This window comes from Arachis hypogaea, chromosome 19, assembly GCF_003086295.3.
Source record: "Arachis hypogaea cultivar Tifrunner chromosome 19, arahy.Tifrunner.gnm2.J5K5, whole genome shotgun sequence".
NCBI classification, from domain to species: domain Eukaryota; kingdom Viridiplantae; phylum Streptophyta; class Magnoliopsida; order Fabales; family Fabaceae; genus Arachis; species Arachis hypogaea.
The window spans coordinates 23,625,061-23,646,061 of record NC_092054.1 but is presented as its reverse complement, the minus strand read 5'-3'; the positions used below and the strand labels follow the sequence as shown (position 1 = coordinate 23,646,061).

At 34.4% G+C, this 21,001-nt stretch overlaps 1 protein-coding gene across 1 annotated transcript; it reads right to left on the bottom strand.

Moving 5' to 3' along the window:
* Positions 1-691: 691 nt before the first annotated feature.
* On the bottom strand, positions 692-3,329 carry LOC112776760 (WRKY transcription factor 23). Its single transcript, XM_025820999.3, has 3 exons — positions 2,709-3,329; positions 2,229-2,372; positions 692-1,415 (listed from the first exon to the last, which is right to left on the bottom strand). The coding sequence occupies exons 1-3, from the start codon at positions 3,155-3,157 to the stop codon at positions 1,031-1,033; spliced, it is 978 nt and encodes a 325-aa protein (XP_025676784.1). The 5' UTR covers positions 3,158-3,329; the 3' UTR covers positions 692-1,030.
* Between the last annotated feature and the right edge of the window lie 17,672 nt (positions 3,330-21,001).

The window sequence follows — 21,001 nt, the reverse complement described above, 5'->3', positions numbered from 1 at the left end:
TTTACCATTTCTAAAACGTGTAAAATCACATAAAAAAAAGATTATGTGAAGTATAGATCGAATCAAATCGAATTTTCCGCCCACCATTTAGCAATAGTATAAAGGTATAAACAAAAATTAGACATAAAATTCAACATTTTCAATCTACCAACGTACACACATTAACATGTGGTTTACGAAAATATTCATATATCATCTACTAGCTTTAACAACAGTGAAAGATACTTAATGCCAACCAACAACAAAATCATTTTGAATATGTAATTAGTTTTACGCGCATTCCATTCAAGGGAATGAAGAAACTAATTAAGCAAGTTAAAGCTTCCACGCACTATTTTGCTCCAGTTTGAAAACCTTAATGCCAACCCACAACGATATGTTTATTTACTGCTGTACCTCTGTGAAATCAATGCAAATTCCCTAAACAAAAAGAAACAAGAATACAAGACAAACTAGGAGTCAGAATAGAAAGATGTTTAAGGAACACAAAGGACAGAAGCATGTTTACCACATTTTGCTCTATCTTTATCATTTCCACATACAGCCCAACCCAATGAAAGAAAAGTTCACTTCCTTTTTCTTGTTTTGTTTATTAAATTGAGTACAATTCTATTTCCACACAGTAATAAGAGTAGTATAGTAAATAAATGTGGAAGCAATGCAAATTAAATTAGCCAGTAAGAGACGTCACTGAGGAATAGAAGCTCTCCCTTGCATTGAATCAAAACCCATCATGTCACATCATCATGATGAGCGCAAAAAAGAGACTATAATATAAATTAAATTTTACTGGTTACAAAATTATGTACTATGATCACAATATTACCAATTTAACATATCTATCCGTCATAATAATAATAATCATGAACGAAAATTACAGATTATCAGAAATTATGATGATCAAGTTCTCAATCTCAATCTCAATTCTCAACTATGTCTCTCCTACTAGCTAGCAAAAAAAAAAAAAGTCAGCGAAAATTTAAAATAATAAGAACCAATAATCTCATATATATCATAATGCATCTTTCTACTACTTCTCTTTCAGCATGTGTGAAGGAACAATATCTTGAAGAAGCCCATTGTCTTGAGAAAAAGAAGAGTTATCAATATTGTTGCTATTGTTGTAAGGGATGCCCAAGGAGAACAATGTATTCACTAGTAGTTGTTGGTGGTGGTGGCGATGCTGATGATAGTGCGACATGTAGTTTCCAGGCATGAGAGAACCCAAGTTGGCAGTGGAGACAGCCGGCGGCATCATCGGAGATCCAACGCCGGCAATGGCTGAACGAGGCATAACTGGGCTTGGATGTATGTGTTGGCCTTCATAGGTAGTTACCACAACGCTTGGATCAGTAAATGACCGCTCCACACGCTTCTTTACATTACATGAAGCACTGGTGCAACGATAATAGCTCCTTTACAACAACCAAACACTTAGTATAACCAACATGTTAAGCACACATAATTCATAATAGAAGATGGTGAAAGTTCGTATGGAGTTGTATTCATGTGAAGTTAATATTTTTATATTTGTTACGTAAATAATTATTTAAAAATTGAATATAATTATACGATAAAATATTTTTATTTATTATTAATTTATTATAATTAAACTCATATTCACATGTGATTATTACTGATATAAAAATATTTTTATGCAGTTATTTTTATGTGAAGTTGATAATTGAAAATTATTAGATGATAATTTAATTAAATATATCAAATGAGGAGTATTAAAGGACCAATAGATTTTATGATTTGTAACTATCAATTAGTCATCATTAATATTTTTAATGGTGTACATCTAATAGTAAATTTTAATAAAATTACTGAATTCTTAAACTTTCTCATATTTTTATTAACATAATATTATATAATTAGATATCTCTATAAAACTGTTTTAGATCAAAATTAAATTCTATGAATATAACAAAGATGGAACAGAATAGAATACCTAAAATAATATACAAAAATACAATTCCTATAACCTCTTATCAAACAATGAGACGAATATTTATTATTAAAAATACCTTTTTCACTTGTATTTTTTATATTTAGAAATATAATTGTATAATAAATGAGTCCAAATAGCCAAAATTTACATTATTTAACGTTAATTGATTCTGGCATTCGTTGTTAATAATCGTATACTTAGCATTTGTTGAGAGTTTGCTAATTAATTAAGGAAGAAAAGTAGGGGTATATTGAAAAGGCTTTAATATAGGTACCTTGGAAAGGGGCTGTTTTTGACAGCCTTTTGACCGTACTTTCTCCATCTGTAACCGTCTTCCAGATGATCGACCTCGCTTTTCGTCATGAACGCGAATCTCGGTTCTCTCTGTCTCTTCTGCTTTGTCTTCTTTGCCTTCAACCTTTAAAGCCCAATCAAACGGGCCATCAAATCTCATCTTATAATAGAATCTTCCTAGCTAGCTAATATCATCAACCATCACATATTCTAAAGCACCAAACAATAAATAAAATACTTGCATTAAAAACACGCACTTCAATTTTATATGGAACCACCCACATACAAGACTTTGTATATATTTTAATTTGTTGCTTGCTCCCATTTCATCAACCATTCCCTTGTAAAAATTAACTACCACAAAATTAATTGCTAAACATTAAAAATAAAAAAAGCAAAATTAACCACTTTTTAAGTAATCTCCGAGAAACCAATGAAATTAAAGTAAAATGAAACCCACTCTTTCTTAGTCTTTTTCTGCTGCTCTTCTTCTCCTTCATCTTCTTCACTATCATCATCATCATCATCATCATCTTGTTCTACAGTTTTATTGTGTTCATCGTTGACAGCTTCACTCGACGCTGACGAAATCGAAGACGAATTCGGAGTTGCAGGTTGGTGCTTCTGGTTCAACACTTCAGAACACTCTTTAGCAGTATCGTCACAAGAAGCGTTAACCGTGGTAAAAGGAAAAACTGTAGCTTTTGATAACTGTGGCAAATCAAGCACAGCACCACTATTATTATAGTAGTCCTGCACTCCCAGCAACTCCATAAACGAGCTTTTCTCCACTTCACAGCTGAAATCAAACGCACTCGACAATAACAACGGATTATTATAATAACCGTTTGAGGATCCAAAAGCAACAGCATCCTCAGTCTTCTTCAAATCCATGTTATCCTTCTCCATATATATATATATAGTAGTTGATCTATCACTATCTCAAATCCAACACAAATCCAAACAACACTTCATTATTTCTCAGCACTAAAATATCTCAAAAACTCGCACACTCTGTGGAGCAAGGTAGGGTTGATCTGTTTATAGATGAGAGAGAGAGAGAGAGTGAGTGAAAATAAAGTAGTGTGGAAGGAACTAATATTAATGAAGGGGATTGAAGACTTGACCGGCAATTGTAGGTCGTCAACTGGTACGGACAAGGGTTGAGCCGGTGGCATAATATTCAATGCATGAGATGAGAGAGGGAGGGTCGACGCTTTCATACGTAGAGTTTGACCGCTCAATGGGTTAACGGGTTCATAGTGTGAACGGGGTTTCGAGATGTACTGCCAAGGTTTCCAGAATTTGGTTTCCAACGGCGTTTTATCTTTTCTTTTTTCTTTTTTTTTTTCCTCTGCTCTTTTATTTTGGAAATGACAAAATTGGAATACTAATAGTGTTCCACTTTCATCGTGTGCATGTGAACTAGGAACTTTGGTGAAACCTGCAAAGTTGTGCCCACTTTCTTTAGTTTTCCTTTTTATGATAAAAATCATAAGGATACTTATTAAAAATATAAATAAAAGTTTTTTTTATAAAAAAATATTAATTTTATGTATTTAATATTATTATAAAATTTAATCTTGATAAACCCTTAATATAGAGAATTTTATATAGCTATTTAATTAAATTTATATATTTAAATATTTGTTAAATAGTGAGTTTAAAAATTAATTAATTTTACTGAGGTATTAAAAATAATTAGTTGTATGTATAAAATTTTTTTAATTTTTATTAACTTAGAAATTTCAAATTTGGCAATACATATTATTTGAGTTTAATTTTAATACATTGATCATGTAAAATAACTTATAAATGACAATGCTCTGAAAATTGGATTGGATTGGTCGGTTTGACTGGATTAACCTAGAACGGGTCTTCTGATCGGTCCAATTAATTTCAAAACTATTTTACAAAAGACCGATAAAAAATGGTCCGAACTAGTAGTTAACTGGTAAACTGATAGAACTGGCCCGATTTTTTCATTCCCTGGTTTACTACCCACCACTAAAAAACGATACATTTTTAAACAAAAAAAAAAAACACCCCAGCTAAAGCAGAACACGCCAGCACCCCCTCCTCTTTCTTTCTCTCTCAAATTGAAAATCCCCTTCTGAAGAACCTAACCCTATTAGAGGAAATCACCAGAGCAACGTAGCCACCACTATCGACGTCAGCGGTGACAACTCGAAGGTTTGCTCTTCTCGTCGTGTCACCAGAAGGTCGGTTCGGAGCTACTGTTGGCGTCTCTATCCTCGTCGTCGTCTATGTCTTCGTTGTCATTGCATCACCGTCCTCGCTGTCGTCGAGCCCAGACCATCGCGTCCATCGTTGTCGAGCTCATGTTCGAGCCATTACTCTGTCTCACCCTTACTGCGAATGTCTCTCCTCATCGTCACCTCTGTTCCACTGCTCGATCCTCGTCTCTGTCTCGCCGTTCCTCCCTCGCCGTCAACTTGGTTCTTCTCTTGCTAACAGGTGAGTTTCGTTCCTTCCTCTGTTTGTTTAGTTTTTTTTGTTTTTGGTAATTTTTATGATTTTGAGTTTCTGTTTTTATATGATTGGAACCTGGAATAACCGAATAATGTTTATGATTATGAGTAAACAAAGCTGAAATCTATGTTTGCTTATTTTGTTAATTTTACTGATAAAACTCTGATTCTGAGTTGTTGTTCTTTCTGTTTTTTTGTGTTCTGAGTGAGTTAGCTAGGATTATTGGTGATGTGATTTTGAATTTACACTACAAGAAAAATATCAAGTACTGTCGGATTTACCGTCGGAGGTTAGCGGCGAGTTTACCGGTGGATTTGACAATAAATTCGTTGGATAAAAAAGTTACTGTCGGATTCAGTTTTCTGACGGTAAATTTGTCGGTAATAATTAGAGGGAAAAAAGAAAAAATTAGTACTATCATTATCGTCGGATTTAGGGGCCAAAAAATCCGAGGGTAAAGTAATTAAATGAAACGCACCATTTTGACCACAAACTATGTGTTACTGGCCAATTTTTTCCACGGTAAATTCACTGGTAAAATTAACACTAAACTCGAATTTGCAAATCCTTATCTCCCATTCACTACAAGAAATATGCCAAGTACCGTCGGATTTAGCGTCGCGTATTACCGTCGGCTTTACCGATGGATTTATGGATGATTTTGAGATAGTCAAATCGTTACCGGCGAATTTTCGATTCCGACGGTAAATTCACTGGTAATATTTGGAGAAAAATTGAGGGAAATAGTCTTTACCATCCGATTTATCCGACGATAAGCCATTTTAGTGAAACGATGTGTTTTGGTGACCCACTATGAGTTACTATCGGATTTAATCGATGGTAAAGAGCCTTAAAATTGAAGGTGCGTACCTCTCCCCCTTCATTTCGAAAACCCTTTCTCTCTCTAACATCTCTTCTCCCTTTATCTCTCTAGCCGTTTGCTCTCCTCGCCGCTCCAGCCCGTCGCCGTCAGACCCGGTCTCTCACCGTTGCCTCTCTCTCTCTCTCTCTCTCTCTCTCTCTCTCTCTCAAAAACCAGCCTCTTCGTCCTCTCTCTTGGTACTAGTCACAAATCTGTCTCTCTCTATCTTCGTTTCTCTACCAGCATCACCGCACTGCACCGCCGCCATCGTCCTCCAGCACCGACATAACTCCCCCTTTGTCTTTGTTCTTATTCCCCTTTTCACCCCCTCATGTTTCATAGTCCCTCTTTCTCTATGATAATAAATAATAAATTTTGTGAAATTTAGGCCAAGTTACTTTGAGGATGACTATAGATAGTTAAATGTTATCCTAATAGGTCATATACAATGAATTGTCCAAAGTGGCTAAGCTTTTATATATATATATATATATATATATATATATATATATATATATATATATATATATATATATATATATATATATATAACTGAAAAGCTCTTGTTGGTCAATATAAGTGGAAGAGGTTTAGATTTATTTATTTCTCTTTTATTCTGTTGACATAAATAGTACTATTAATAGTGGCTTTAGCCTTTAAGTTTACTAGTCCGCATATCATCATCATCATTTAGTTCATTAGGAATTTGGTAACTGTAATAATAGGCATAATATATATGTACTCAGTGCTTAATGTTCATAGATGGAATTAAGTTTAGATTTCTGTAATGGTGAACACTACTTAATAGGTGCATATTTGGCAGCAGCATGTCACTAATTTATTAACTTTAATTGAGTTAAATAAATTACTGTGTTAGACATTGTAATATTATATGTATAATATTATATATATAGTATGAATTTAAGTATGAAAACCAATTAATATATTCTGTTAAAAATATTGTAAATTTAATTGTGTTTTGATTGATGATGCTGTGGATTGAATTTGATTGGATTTGTGAAAACTATAAAGGTGGATATATGTCAAATTTTAGGAGAGGTTATGTCAATTTTTTTTGAACTAATCTAAATGTTAAATGATTTGTTTAGTATATATGCTAATTAGTGTTAATAATATATTCTCTTTGCAGACATGACGATAGGTAACAGAGGTAAATTGAGTGGGTCTCGTGGTTGTGGTAGAGGGAGGGATTCCACTGAATCCCCAGGGACTATTTAGTCATCGCCCTCTACCCCGACTTCTCCGTCGACCGCTGTGACGTCACAGGCGGGTCCAGCAGACCAGCAGTTTATCATGGTCCCAAACCCAAACTATGTGCCTCCCTCTGCTACGCCCCCTTCAGATCCAACGACAGATACTGCGGTGGGTGATTCCTCCAGCCCCCCCCAGCAGGATGCCCCTTCACCACCGCCCGTCATCTGACTGAGGATTTGACCCGATGGCATGCATGTGTGAGTACATACAATTTTTTAATCTTACGTTTATTAATCTTAAATTTATGTGTTTATATGTGTTTGTTAATGTTATATTTTTTTTCTCTGATAGGTTTACACTAAACAACAATGCTTGCACACAGGAGATCTCTGAAGTCATTAAGTCAATGTACGACCACCCGTGGCTGAGGTACACATAGATCCCGGCTGAGACCAGAGAGCAATAGTTTCAGAAGTGGGCGGTAACCCAATAATGTTGAATTAATTAACTGTATTTGAACTGTATTTTATCCCGACTAACTAATGTTGTTGAACCACTTTGTGCAATTTAAATTCATATGGGATGCAGAACATAATCTCATGATCAGGAAGATCTACGACCACTGGGCAGCTACACGGATGCAGTAGATGATGAGCGACGTTTGTTAGGGGCACGAGCACCTAACGACTTGGATCCGTCCAGCCATCAAGAAAGAACTGGAGGCCCATTTTAGAGATGATGAGGGGTTTAAACCGTTGCCATCTGACGAACGTCGCTAACAGGGCTTTGCCCAGGTCGTCGAAGTATATGGGTAGATTAGCGACCTTCATGAAGATGAAGAGCAGACTGGTAAGTAGTTTGGTAATGTTTAATTTTTTAGTAGTTACTTGAATTAGTTGTTTAATTTGTTGATTTATTTTATTGGTTGATATAAATTGTAGTCTAATTCATTGGATCGTGAGGTGACACTGGTGGAGACCTTCAAGTATACCCATACTTTGAAGGCCGATAAGGAGAGATTTGCTGACGAGCGGTCTGCAACCCATTATGTGAGTTTAAATTGATCCTAAGTTTCAAATTTATTTGATTTAAAGTCAATTGTTATCCTAATCACAACGTGTATGACACAAGAGAATTACACGCAGAGGTTGGAGGCCGCGATCTAGCAGTCTCAGCCGCTTCGTGGGAACGACGAAGCCGGCTTCGAAACCTCAGTGGTAGATCCTGATAAGGTTTGGCGCGAGACCGCCTCTGAACCGCACAATAATCGTCGCTTCGGGTTAGTTTCATCTTCACCAGTGGCCTGCTCTCCTCTACGTTAGCGGCTTCCTCTGCTTTTGCCACCAATCCTGTCAATCCCCAGGAAGTTATCGACTTGAAGGAGGAGGTGTAGAAGCTGACACAAGAGCTTCACCAACAAGTGGAGCAGTCTGAGCAGAGATATAATGACCTTGCACGCGTGGGAGGAGCCGTTGCCACCAGCCCGAACCTGACAGAGAAGCTGGAGAAGCTAGATTGTTTGTGAGAGTGGATAGAAGTGTACAACCAGCAGATGCGTGCTGGAGGCAGCGGCGCTGATGGTTCCAGCAGCAATGCCGCTGGTGGGGCACCAACTCCAGGAGGACGATAAATCCGATGGTAAACTTATTAATGGCGGATTTATCTGATGAATCTGACGATAAATTCAACGGTACTTAGTGCTTTTCTTGTAGTAATTTTTGCAACATCTTCAACCACACTTCTCTCCTCTTTCTCTTTCTCTCTCGCCACAATTAGGTTTTGTCGTCGTCACCCTTGACATTTCAGGGAAGAGCTTGTACCTCTATAGGAACGTTTACAGCTTGATTCTGAAGTGGGTGGGTGGTCTGGCGCAGTTAAAGATGCTGAAGTTCTTTGGGAACGAGGTGAACTTGTTCTCTTTGGAGTTCAGGGGAATGACAGCACTGGAGTGCTTGTAGATGAAGATGTATTCTTCAGAGATTGGTGGGTTGCTGCTTTACAAGCTGAATGGGTTAAAGGAGCTCGATCTCTCCAGAGGGTCACCAAGGCCTTTGGCTTTTCCATTGTTGGGCGAGATCACTGCCCTTAAGCGATTGATTAAGCTTTCTATTTATCACTTCTCTATCAGGTTACTTTTTTTGTTTTTCTGCTGATGGAAAAATGTGCTTGCTTTAAGCCACTTTAGTTATGCAAATTCTAAGTTTGAATAGAAAAAACTAGCTTAGGGAATTTTACTATTGTGGTGGGTCGATTCAACTTGAGGCAGAGCATTTTAATCAAGTGAATCAATGAATACTTTGTTTTTTTTTTTACTTAGTTGTGGTTTTAGACTCGAATGGTAGTTAATTTTGGGTATTAATAGTGTCAAGGTTCATTGTTCCTAAGTGTTAAGTTTGGTGCTAATAATTTTCTTTTGTTAATATCTTCGAAAATTGGATGCTTAAAGAATCTGGAGTATCTTGACCTTTCCTTCAATATAAATGGAAGAAATTGAAGATCAGATGGTGCTTTTGCTATTTTTTATTTGGTTAGTCATTTGATATGCTAAATCTATTTTTGTATTTGTGTATGTTTTTAATTGTTCCTCTCCTTATAATGGAATTCTGTGTGGACTTAAAAAATTTTTGTATGTGATAGCTATATTTTTAGTTTTATATTAAGGTCCATATATTTGATCTTGTTTGGATTTGTTACCTCAGCTTTGTGGTTTAGTAATCTGCCAATAGTAGATTCCATATTTGGCTGATTGTTTTTTCAATTGTATGATATGCAACATTTTCTCCTATGTTTGAATTTGTGTTAATATGCATTTAATTTGGTGAAATTTGACAATGTTTGACATGGAGGAACACCACATTGAAGGTGCCTCTGTGCATCCAAGGTATTGATTTAGTAGGTTGTAACTATGAACTTAGTTATTTGTGTTTTAAAAATTTATTTTCTATGCCTTTTGTTAATTATATAAATTAAATAAATTTGTTTTTGTTTTTTAATATTTCAAGTACAACAAGTTGCTCGAAATTTTTCACATTCCTTCATGGATATGCTGTAAACTGGAAAGAAATGATGGAGGTGGGTGTAACGATGATTGTAGCAGTCCTTCTATTGAAATGGATGTCTATGAAAGTAGTCTATAGAAAAATGATCGAACAATTTCTATTGGTGAGGCCTGAAATTCCTTTCTATTAGCTTTTCTCTTAATTTGTGCATGCTCTCCCATTTTAGTTTATGAATGTTTAAATTATTCCTGCATGTTGAACTGAATTACCCTCTTCTGTTAAATCTTTTGCAGGTGCTCATAATACCTCATCAAGCACGTTAACTAATACCTCATCTAGCAGTAAATGTTTCTCAGCCTGAAAGTCAAGTAAAAGGTGGAGACAATTTAATATAAATATTTAAAATTATATATTGAATTTTGAAACAAATTAAAAAAATTAAAATTGAAGTTTACCGTCAGATTTACTGTCGGTTGAATCTGCCAATAACTATTAATTTACTTATAAATAAATAATATATTACCATTGGATTTACCAGGAAAAAAATCCGACGATAACAAGCTTCAGAAATTTTGTCAATTAAAAGTTTATATTCACTGCTAATTCCATCAGTAATTAGCAGCGGATGAAAAAATTCGCCAGTAACCGTTTACTGACGAGGTTTATACCGTCGGATTTATTCCGTCACTAAATCTGACGGTATTTAGTGACTTTATTATAGTGTTAGTTTGAATGATGAGTTTGGATTCTTTGCTTAGATTTTCTGTTTTTTTATTCTCTGGCTTTGGATGATGAGTTTTCGGTCTTTGAATTCTCAATTTTTGTTGTTGAATACTTAATTAGAAGTTTTTGTTGAATTTTTTTGTGATTTTAAATTCTTTGTTGCTAATGGTTTGAGTTTTTATGTAAATTTGTGTTTTTCATAGATGATGATTACTCGATTATTAGAAGTTATTATTGAAATATTTTTTTATTCTAAATTTTTGTTGCTGATGTGGTAAGATTGTTACTGATTATTTGATTAGAATTTAGAAGTTAATTAGAAATTTATATTTTGTGAATTTTTAATGATAAAATATAAATAAATTATTACGTAAAATTGTAAAATTTTAAAATTTATTAGTTTAGAAATTATTGAATTCAAATATTTAAAATTGTATATTAATTTTTTAATAATTTTATTGTATATTTAATTATATTGGTTTAACTACTGTTTGATTCCAGTTAGACCATTAAACTATTAAACCAGCTACTTGATCGGTTCAATAACCAGTTCGATTCTCGCAACCTTGCAGTCATATAATTATATTCATTTTTTATAATTATTCATACTGTCAGTAAAAAAAGTAGCTATTTTTGCTAATTTAATGATACTTAATTAAATGAATGTGTAAAACTTATATGAAACTTTTGCAGTTCATATCAATTCTCTAACAATCAAGCTGGGTAACCAATCACTATTAGTTGGACCGTAAAAAAGCTAGTTAAGAAAAACAAAAACCATCCGAATTCATTATCCACATTTACTTTGACACTCTCCTCGCAATAAAAAATACGTTAAAACTGAACAAACAGAAATATCTGAAATGTAATAAAAAAATCCAAAGCCAAACAAAATAAAAAATCTAAAATTATTGAAAAAAATATCCAAAATTAAACAAAAAGAAACATCTAAAATCTAACAAAAAAAGAAATATCCAAAATTATTTTAAAAACATTCAAAATCTAACAAAACGAGACATCCAAAATTATTTGGAAATGAACATCCAAAACATAACAAAAGGAAATATTCGAAACATAAGGAAAAACATTCGAAAACTAAGAAAAAAATATATAAACTATTTAAAAGAATCATTCAAAACCTAAAATGAATAAACATCCAAAACATAAGAAAATGTAACATTCAAAACCTATAAAAAAGGCACATCCAAAATCTAGAAAAAAGAACATTCAAAATATTAAAAAAATCCAATGCAAAACAAAATAAAAAATTCCAAATTTATTGAAAAAATAACATCTAAAATTTAACAAAAATGAGATATCCAAAACCATTTTAAAAACATCAAAAGCTAACAAAACGAGACATCCAAAATTATTTAACAACGAACAACCGAAACATAATAAAAGAAAACATTCTGAACATAAGAAAATCAAATATTTGAAAACTAAGAAAAAGAAACATCTAAAACTATTAAAAAGAATCCTTCAAAACATAAAACAAAGAAACATCTAAAACGTAAGAAAACACAACATCCAAAACCTATAAAAAAGACGCATCCGAAATCTAGAAAAAAAACATCCAAAACTGTTAAAAATAATCATCCAAACCCACTATAAGAAAAACGCTGAGTACTATCGGATTTACCATTGAAAACAATCAAACAGTATAAACATCGCCAGTAAATATTTACCGTCGGACTCTTTGGCTGATCACTTGCTCGGAAAACTAATTGGATACCGGTGAATCTTTCCAACGGTAACGCTGGTGCCAAAAACATGTTATTCTGCGCCATGTTACTGTCGGATTATTCCATTAGTAATTCCGAATGTGATATCATTTTTTTTAATTTTGAAATAAATTGTCAATTTCTTTTGTGACTGTCAATTTTAATTTTAAATTTAATTTTTTTTACACAATTAGTAGTTAATTCATAAATAATGAAGAATTTTTATTTAAAATAAATAAATAATATAATGTACAAATTAAATAAAAGTCAACTACATCAAATAAATATATGAAACAATAACACAAAACCCTAATATCTATAGATCCAGGTAGTCGTCATCATCGTTAGTCCCGTGGCCCTGAGTCGGCAGCGCAGAAGGCAGTGACAATGTCCGTGTGCCACCAGTGTTAACGCTGCCACCAGAAGTGGTGTTGTCACTAGTAGAATCGATGCTAGCGGCGCACATCTGGGCCTGGTACACCTCTATCTGAGTTTCCATACGCTTTATTCGCTCCAAGGACTCCCTAAACTCCAGCCTGAGCTCATCCATAGACGTCACGTGGGTGACGATCTTCTGATACCTCACCCAATAATCATTAAGCTCCTGAGCCTGCTGGTGAAGGCTGCGCTGGAGCTCAAACACTTGGAGCCTCAAATCCACGCCTTCCTCAGACTGGATGGCTCGACTGGTGGCAGAGCCTGACGACAGCCTCAACGTCGAGGTGCAGAGGCTGTTGGCGAAGAACGATCCCATCCCGTATACGCGGTTGTTGTACGGGGCTGAGGCGGTCTCACACCAAACTGCGTCGGTGTCGATGACTGAGGCCGCAGATCTATTAGCGACGTCTTGCCCACTTTGCTGAGACTGCAGAGACTGCTGAGTCGCGGCCTCTAGTCTCTTTGTCTTGTGCAATTAACACAAGTTACTATGATTAGTAAGATAGATATACAGTTAATCTCTAATAATTTCATAGTAGAAGATAATCAGATGTATGTTTACTCACATAATGGTCCAGAGACCGCTAATCAACAAATCTCGTTTTGTTCTCCTTCAGCGTGTGGGTGTACTTGAACGTCTCCGCCAATGTGGCCTCGTAATCGAAAGACTTCGACTACACAAGTTGCATTGAAATAAAAAATCATTAGAATGCTTAGAAATGATATGCAAAACAGATAATTTAACAAAGTTATTAACAATATTAAAGGAACTACATACCAGCCTGGCCTTCGTCTTCATGAAGGTCGCCGAGCCGCCGGTGTATGTGGACGATCTGGCCGATGCCCTGTTAGCTCGGTTGTTGAGACGCGGATGCCGGAATCCCGCATCGGTCTCCTAATGAGCTAATAGATCCTTCTTTACATCTGGTCAGAGCCAGTCCATCTATTGGTCCTGCCTATGACGAACATCATCCATCATATGTTGGAGCCACTAACCCTTCCTATGGTCAAATATCTTTCCAACGGCCAGGTCGTGCTCAGCATCCCAAATGAAGTGCATCTGCAATAAAGAAGCTTTAGATTTAGTTAAACAAGATAGAGGACATAAACTAGCTAAAAAGGTTTAAAACAGAAAGATTGAAAGTAATTACCATCCATTTCTCAAACCAGTGCTTCCTGGTCTTAGCAGAGATCTTCATGTAGCTGGGCCAAGACTGGTCGTACATAAGCTTGATAACATTCTTCATCTCCTGAGTACACGCGTTCGGGTTCAGCAAAAACCTAACAACAACCCACAAACAAGAATCAACCCTAATCATTAATTCTAGAAAATAGGAATCAGGAATCATAATCATTAAAACTAGAAAACAATAACCAACAATTCAAATCTACCTAAATCCACTAAACAGGAATCGTATTTCAGGAACTTTTGGCAATAAAAGGAATCATAATCATGAAAACTAGAAACCAATAACCAATAATCCACATCAACCTAAATCCACTAAACAGGAATCATATTTCAGGAACTTTTGGCAATAACAGGAATCATAATCATGAAAACTAGAAACCAATAACCAGCAATCCACATCATCCTAAATCCACTAAACACGAATCAGGTTTCAGGAACTTTTAGTAATAACAGGAATCATAATCATGAAAACTAGAAAACAATAACCAGCAATCCACATCAACTTAAATCCACTAAACAGAAATAAGGTTTTAGGAACTTTTAGCAATAACAGGAATCTTAATCATTAAAACTGGAAAACAATAACCAGCAATTCACATCAACCTAAATTCACTAAACAAAAATCATTTTTTAGAACTTTCAGCATTAATAGGAATCATAATCATTAAAACTAGAAAATAATAACCAGCAATCCACATCAACCTAAATCCACCAAACAGGAATACGGTTTTAGAAACTTTCAATATTAACAGGAATCATAATCATTAAAATTAGAAAACAATAACCAGCAAGCCACATCAACCTAAATCCACCTAAATAGGAGTCAGGTTTCAAGAACTTTCAACATTAACAGGAATCATAATCATTAAAAATAGAAAACAATAACTAGCAATTAACACCTAAATTAACTAAACTAGAAACAATTCAGGCACTTTCAACGATAACCATAAACAAGAAATACATTAGCATTGAATGTGATACTTATCCCGTGCCGCCATCAGGCCAAATGCGCAACCATGTGGTGGAAGGTAGTGGAGGGGCATCAATTGCTGCCTCACTTCTATGGCTGGACTCCGGGGCCGCGACATATATCCCTGGAGGTGGCATCGCCATAGATGCGAGCTGCTGAGCGGTAAGAGGTGGCGTCGTCGTCGTGGACGAAGGCATGTAGTTGAGGTTAGGGACCATGATGAACAGTTGGTCCACTAAACCCGCAAACTGTGGCGTCAACAGCGTAATTGGAGTAGAGGGTGAGGATCCAGAAGTCCCGGGGGTACCGAAGGAAATCCTTCCCCTACCCCGACCACAACTAAGACCACGACCAACAGCCTGATCCGCAGCACCTTTGCCTGTCAACATGTCTGCAAATATTGAATGATAAAAAATCTCAACAAAAATTTCTCAGCAAGCAGTCATCAATGCAGCAATTAACACAATTAGACAATTCTAAACACTTAAACAATTCAAAACCTAATGTATTGAATGTAACTTAACCTAATCAACCTAAAAATCCACTAAGATTAGAAAACTAACCCTGAACTAACTTTGTAACTGATTCAAAATTGAAATTGAAATTTTAATCAAACCTAAATTAAATTAAACTAAAATTAAACAATTAGCAACTACTTTTAGCAACAATTTCTCATCAAAACAGTCATCAACGCAGGAAATAACAAAATTAATGAATTCCAAACACTTCAACAATTCAAAACCTAATGTATTGAATCTAACCTAAATTAATCAACCTAAATCCACTAAGATTAGAAAACTAAATTGAACTAATTTTGAAACTGATTCAAACCCATATTATAGTGTTCAGCAGAATATCAGTCAATGAACCCTAAACAAATTCAAATTACAAACCTAAGAATCACAATAGCATGCTTAATTACTTATGAACTAAGAGAAATTCTAATTTTACTCTAAATCAACCTAACAGCGAAAAGTAGTTTAACTAAACCAAATTGCTAACAAAAAATTAAAATCTAATTAAACCATAATGAATTTAATTAAAGCAGAAAAGATTAAATTGAAAATTGACAAAATCCCAAAATCAACCTCAGAGTAAGAAGAATGGAGCAATGGTGGAGGTGGAGGTTGCAGCGGTGGAGGTGGCTCGCTGGAGTGCACCTCGGTGGAAAGAGTGGTGGACGTCGCGGTGGTGGAGGCTTGGCTTGCGGTGGAGGTTCTGCTTCCCCAAATCCATGTGGAGCGTTGAGCGCGGCCGGCGACAGAGGTTCTGGCTTGCCGAGAGTGGTGGAGTGGCGGCAGTGGCAATAGGAGGGGGCAGAGAATCAAGGCGGAGGCAGTGATAAGAGAGATAAAGAGAAAGGGTGGTGATGAAGAGAGAGAAGGAGAAATTTGAAATGGGGGAGACGGTGGTTCGCGCTTTTATTTAGGCCACGAAACCGTCAGATGTTTTTCGTGTGCCCAAAATGCAACGTTTCACTAAACAAGGTTACCGTTGGATTTACCCGCCGGTAGTTGGGCGCGCCATAATTTTTTTTCCGCCAAATATTATCGCCGATGTTACCATCGGAACATCAATTCCGACGATAATATTTTATGTACGGTTACGGATTTATAGCCAAATTCGACAGTAAATCTGATCATACTTAGCATTTCTTTTTATAGTGACCTCAAGATAAGAGTAGGGAGCGACGCAAAACACGGTAACTTTTACGTTTTTGGCAAGGAGATGAAGAGGAATGGGAGTAGCGCATGTATTTTGGAATTTTAAAATCAGAAATTTTTTAAAAAGTTTGTTGTTTTGTTAATAAATTGGTTATATATAAAGTTAGTTTTTTGTATTTTTCTATTCTCAATCTAATATTCGAGCGCGATGTCCTCGCAAAATACCAAACATAAAAAATTTAAAATGGCAAAAATTTTATTTTAACAATGAACTTAATTATTAACAAATCAATAATAACAAATATTTTTCTTATATTTACCTAAAATTTAAATTAATAATAACTAATTTTTATTTTTCTAAAAAAAATACTTGTCACATATCCGATTTTAGTGTGCAAACAACAAAGAATATAGTCGTAGTCATAGAGTGTGTGCTATTTTTATAGGTTTACAAATGAGTTAATACTTAAAATAGTATTTGATGGGAGGTGAGGAAGAGGGTGATGGTGGTGGTGAGAATGGTGGAATTGGGAAGGTATGATTGAGAGTGGTGGGAGATTCCGATATTGAGGAAGAAAAAGAAGAAGAGGGGAGGAGTAGTAAAACGACGTCATTTAAGCACAAACAACAAAACGATTTCGTTTAATCGTGTCAAGTCATCTCTCTGGTGATGGAAATGAGCAGAAGAACTAATTTTAGTCATGTTTTAAAATTTTAAAATACAATTTGGGTCCATTAAAATTTAAAAAGCTAAATTGAGTCGGAATCAAATTTCAGAAGCTATTTTATATTATTTTAAAAAATATTATTAAAATTAAAATATTTTTTATTATTAAATAATACTCTTTAAAAAATATTATTATAACAAAATATTACTAAAATATAAAAAAATATAATTTTAATTTTAATAATATTTACATAATTATTAGAACAAACTTAGGATGATATATAATACTAAAACTCACCTTGCAAATTATACAGTGTAGTCCGCTACGCTCACCAATATTATAGTTGTTGTCACGCACTATTATATGTCTATAATTACATCAACGTGTAAATGGCAATGCAGTGCAATGACAATTTGGTGGATAATTATTTAACCGCAAAATATATAATGCATCAAAGCTATATCAGAATTGTAACCCAGCAAATTTAATTCAGTAAATACAAAAAATTTAAAATAAAAAATAATGATTCATCAATCAACTATAATTCAAATAGTATAATTTTTCTATTCTTAACTAAAGATCTTAAATTCGAATACCATTCCTAACTTAAAAAAAAAAAAGAAAATTGGAATCACTCCAACCTAATCTAAAACCCTGACTATTTTGGACCATGCCAGACTTTGAATTGTTGTCTGTGCCAAACAAACACCCACGTAACCTTTGTTTGGTGAAACGAGCATATCCAAAGGAGGCAGTCGGCAGCATTATAGTGTGCACACATAATACTCTAAATCTCCATAGTATTTGTCGGTGGCTATGTATGTGTCTGCTTTTTGTTGTCTTCGTAAGCAAATAAAAACCTTATTACTAATAAGTTTTATTTCCAATAATTTTAATCGCTAATCACTAATTAGTTTCAAGTGATAATCAAATCATAAACATGTTAAAAGAGATACAACCAAGCAGCAATTATATAAGAAAACAAGCGTAATTACTCGCACGTGATAAAATTAAAATTATAATTTTAAGTTATTTTATTAAAATTAATTTAAATTATAATAATTTGACTAATAAAAAAAATAATGAGTTATGTATTGTTTGTTTTTTTTTAATTTAGTATTAATTGTATTAACTCTAAAATAGTTATTAACCGATTTTAGTAATCTATTTTTTTCAATAAATCAGACATATATACTGAATGTGATCATAAATAATCTAGTAATACCTAAATCTACCAACAAATTCTTATACATGTAAGAACATATCAAAATCAGCTAAAAATGAACAACAAATTATTAGAGAAGAATTCTAATGCAAAAAGTTATCCAATAAATCATAAATAATTTAAACCCACTAAATAACAACTCAACACTATCCTTTGATACCTGCAAAATATATACCTAAAACAATACTATATCAATGTTAGTATACAAAATTATATGATTAACGTAATTATAAAATTGTTTATCAGGAAAATAAAATAATATGAATTTTTATGATAATTCTAATATTCTCAAGTTATAAATATACAATAAGAATGCATTATCCATTAGCACCTAGAATTTGTCAATTTTTTAAATTGATAGTAATAAATTTTAATAAATTAATAATTTAATTAAGAGATTTCGTTATTACCTTTTCATTATAAGATCTCAAAAACTTCTCTATATACCACATTCATCGTGCAGTTATCTTCCAAGTATCTGTGATCTTACAACAGCACTCGCAGACCATCTTTACTCGTTATTCTTGCCTTTATTTTCCAAACTTTTTAATTACAACTTTTACAAACTCGAATAAAAAATAAATTTCTTTATACAAAACGAAAATAGAGTACATCAAAAAATAGAAAATGTAATACCCGGTCTAACCGAAATTTAGTAAATAATAAGTTAAATAGGAGCGAATATGGTTGGAATATTTGGCAATTGGAATTTGATAATTTAAATACGATATTTGGATTCAGTGAATTTTTCCGAGTCGGAAAATATAGTTTTCTGCGTAAAAGTGCGCAGTGGAATTTTGACCGGCAGTACCGGCTGAGATCTGTCTGGTACTACAACTGAGGAAATTGATTATGGGTAAATAAGATTAAGAAATGAGGAATTATAATTAGGAAAGGTAGAAATATTTAAAGTGCGATTTAGAGCGCTAATCTTAAAGGTTTTGGCCCAAAATTGGGCCAATGGGCAAAAATAAGTGAACCGGGCCTAAGTGGGCCCAAGACCCAACATATATAAACATTAGTTGTGAGCATTTCAGCTCATTTTACCCTAAAAAGAAGGGTTGGGGCGCTGATTTGAGAAGAGAGAAGAGAAGAGAGAAAACCTAACTCTCTTTGATCTTCAAACCACCATAACTTGAGCTACGGAGCTCCGATTGACGAGCCGTTTGCGGCCACGCGTTCCTCTACAATTCTATCTAAGTTTGGTGGTGAGTATTTCATTCATCTCTGCCCAGTTTTCGAAATTCCCCACTGTTACACGTTTTTGGGTAGTTAGTGTTGAAATCTTGTGATTTTGGGTGTTTAGGGATACTCCAACATGGATTCTAAGTGGGTTCTATCCCTACTTCATATGGGCTGAGGTAAGAAGTGCTCAAACCCTTGTGATTTGTCATTTTTATGAGCCCTAGGTTGATGTATGTATGTGACATTGGTTATGTTAGTGTATTTGGTGATGTTGGTGCACAATTGGGAGATTGGTATTGCTTGAGGAGCTTTGGTAAGGCTTGGAGCTAAGGTTGGTGAAGAATTCCAAAGAAGAGGCTCAATTGGTTTGGCTACAAGAGGTACGGTTTAAGTTTCATTTAAGTACCGTGTGTTGTGATGAGAATTCCTAGGCTAGATGCCCCTAGGATTAAGTTTGGATTGTGTAAATGGTTGGTGCTAATATGCATAGTTGATATGTAATGTGAATTAATGATTGGGTTGAGAATTGTGTGACCTTGTATGCTTGGTGTATTAAGAATTTGATGTACTGGGTAATGAGTATTGATTTGTGGTTTATGCATTTAAATTGTAAAAATTGGGCCGGAGGCCGTGAATTTTAGGCCGGAGGCCGAAAAGAGGTAAGAAAGGTAAGTCGATGTGTGCATTGTATGATGGCACAAGTGATTGGATGAATTTCAGATAATGAATATATGAATGATTAGGTTGGTTATTGAAGAATAAGGTTTGAGAAGTTGAAGTGTGGAATTTGGTAATTTTGAGTGAAATTATGTAGACGAGGTATGTTTGGTTCGGTTGAGATATATTATGTGATCATATATGTGATTATGATTATTGATGCCTTGATGGTATGATGATGCATTAGAGATATGTATGTTGTGATATATGCTTGGGAAATGATTAAGGTTGATTTGTGGGTGAAATCACGTGATAGTGAGTATGATATTGATTACGTATAATGATGGTTGATTGGAAATGGTATTATTGGAAATTGGGATGAGGAAGGATGTATGACATGATATTGTGTTTGTCCTTTAGCCATTTGATTGAGAAGTGTTAAAATGGTTAGATGTGGTTTTGGGAATTTTTGGTAAAGTGTCAATGTGTGAGTTGAGGATGGCTTGATGTGGATTTTGGTACATTTTGATTGATTTCAAAAAGGGTTGAAATTGGCATGTTTTGGTTGATTTTGAAAAGAGTTGAAAATGGCTTGTTTTGAAAATGGCACCTAGTGGTTTTGTATGAAAATATGGTTTTTGGGCATACTTTGACGGGACATAACTTGGACTACGGATCTCGATTTTGTGCCAAATCTGTTTAGAAATGAAATTGGATCTGAGATGTCCATGCCGTTTGAAG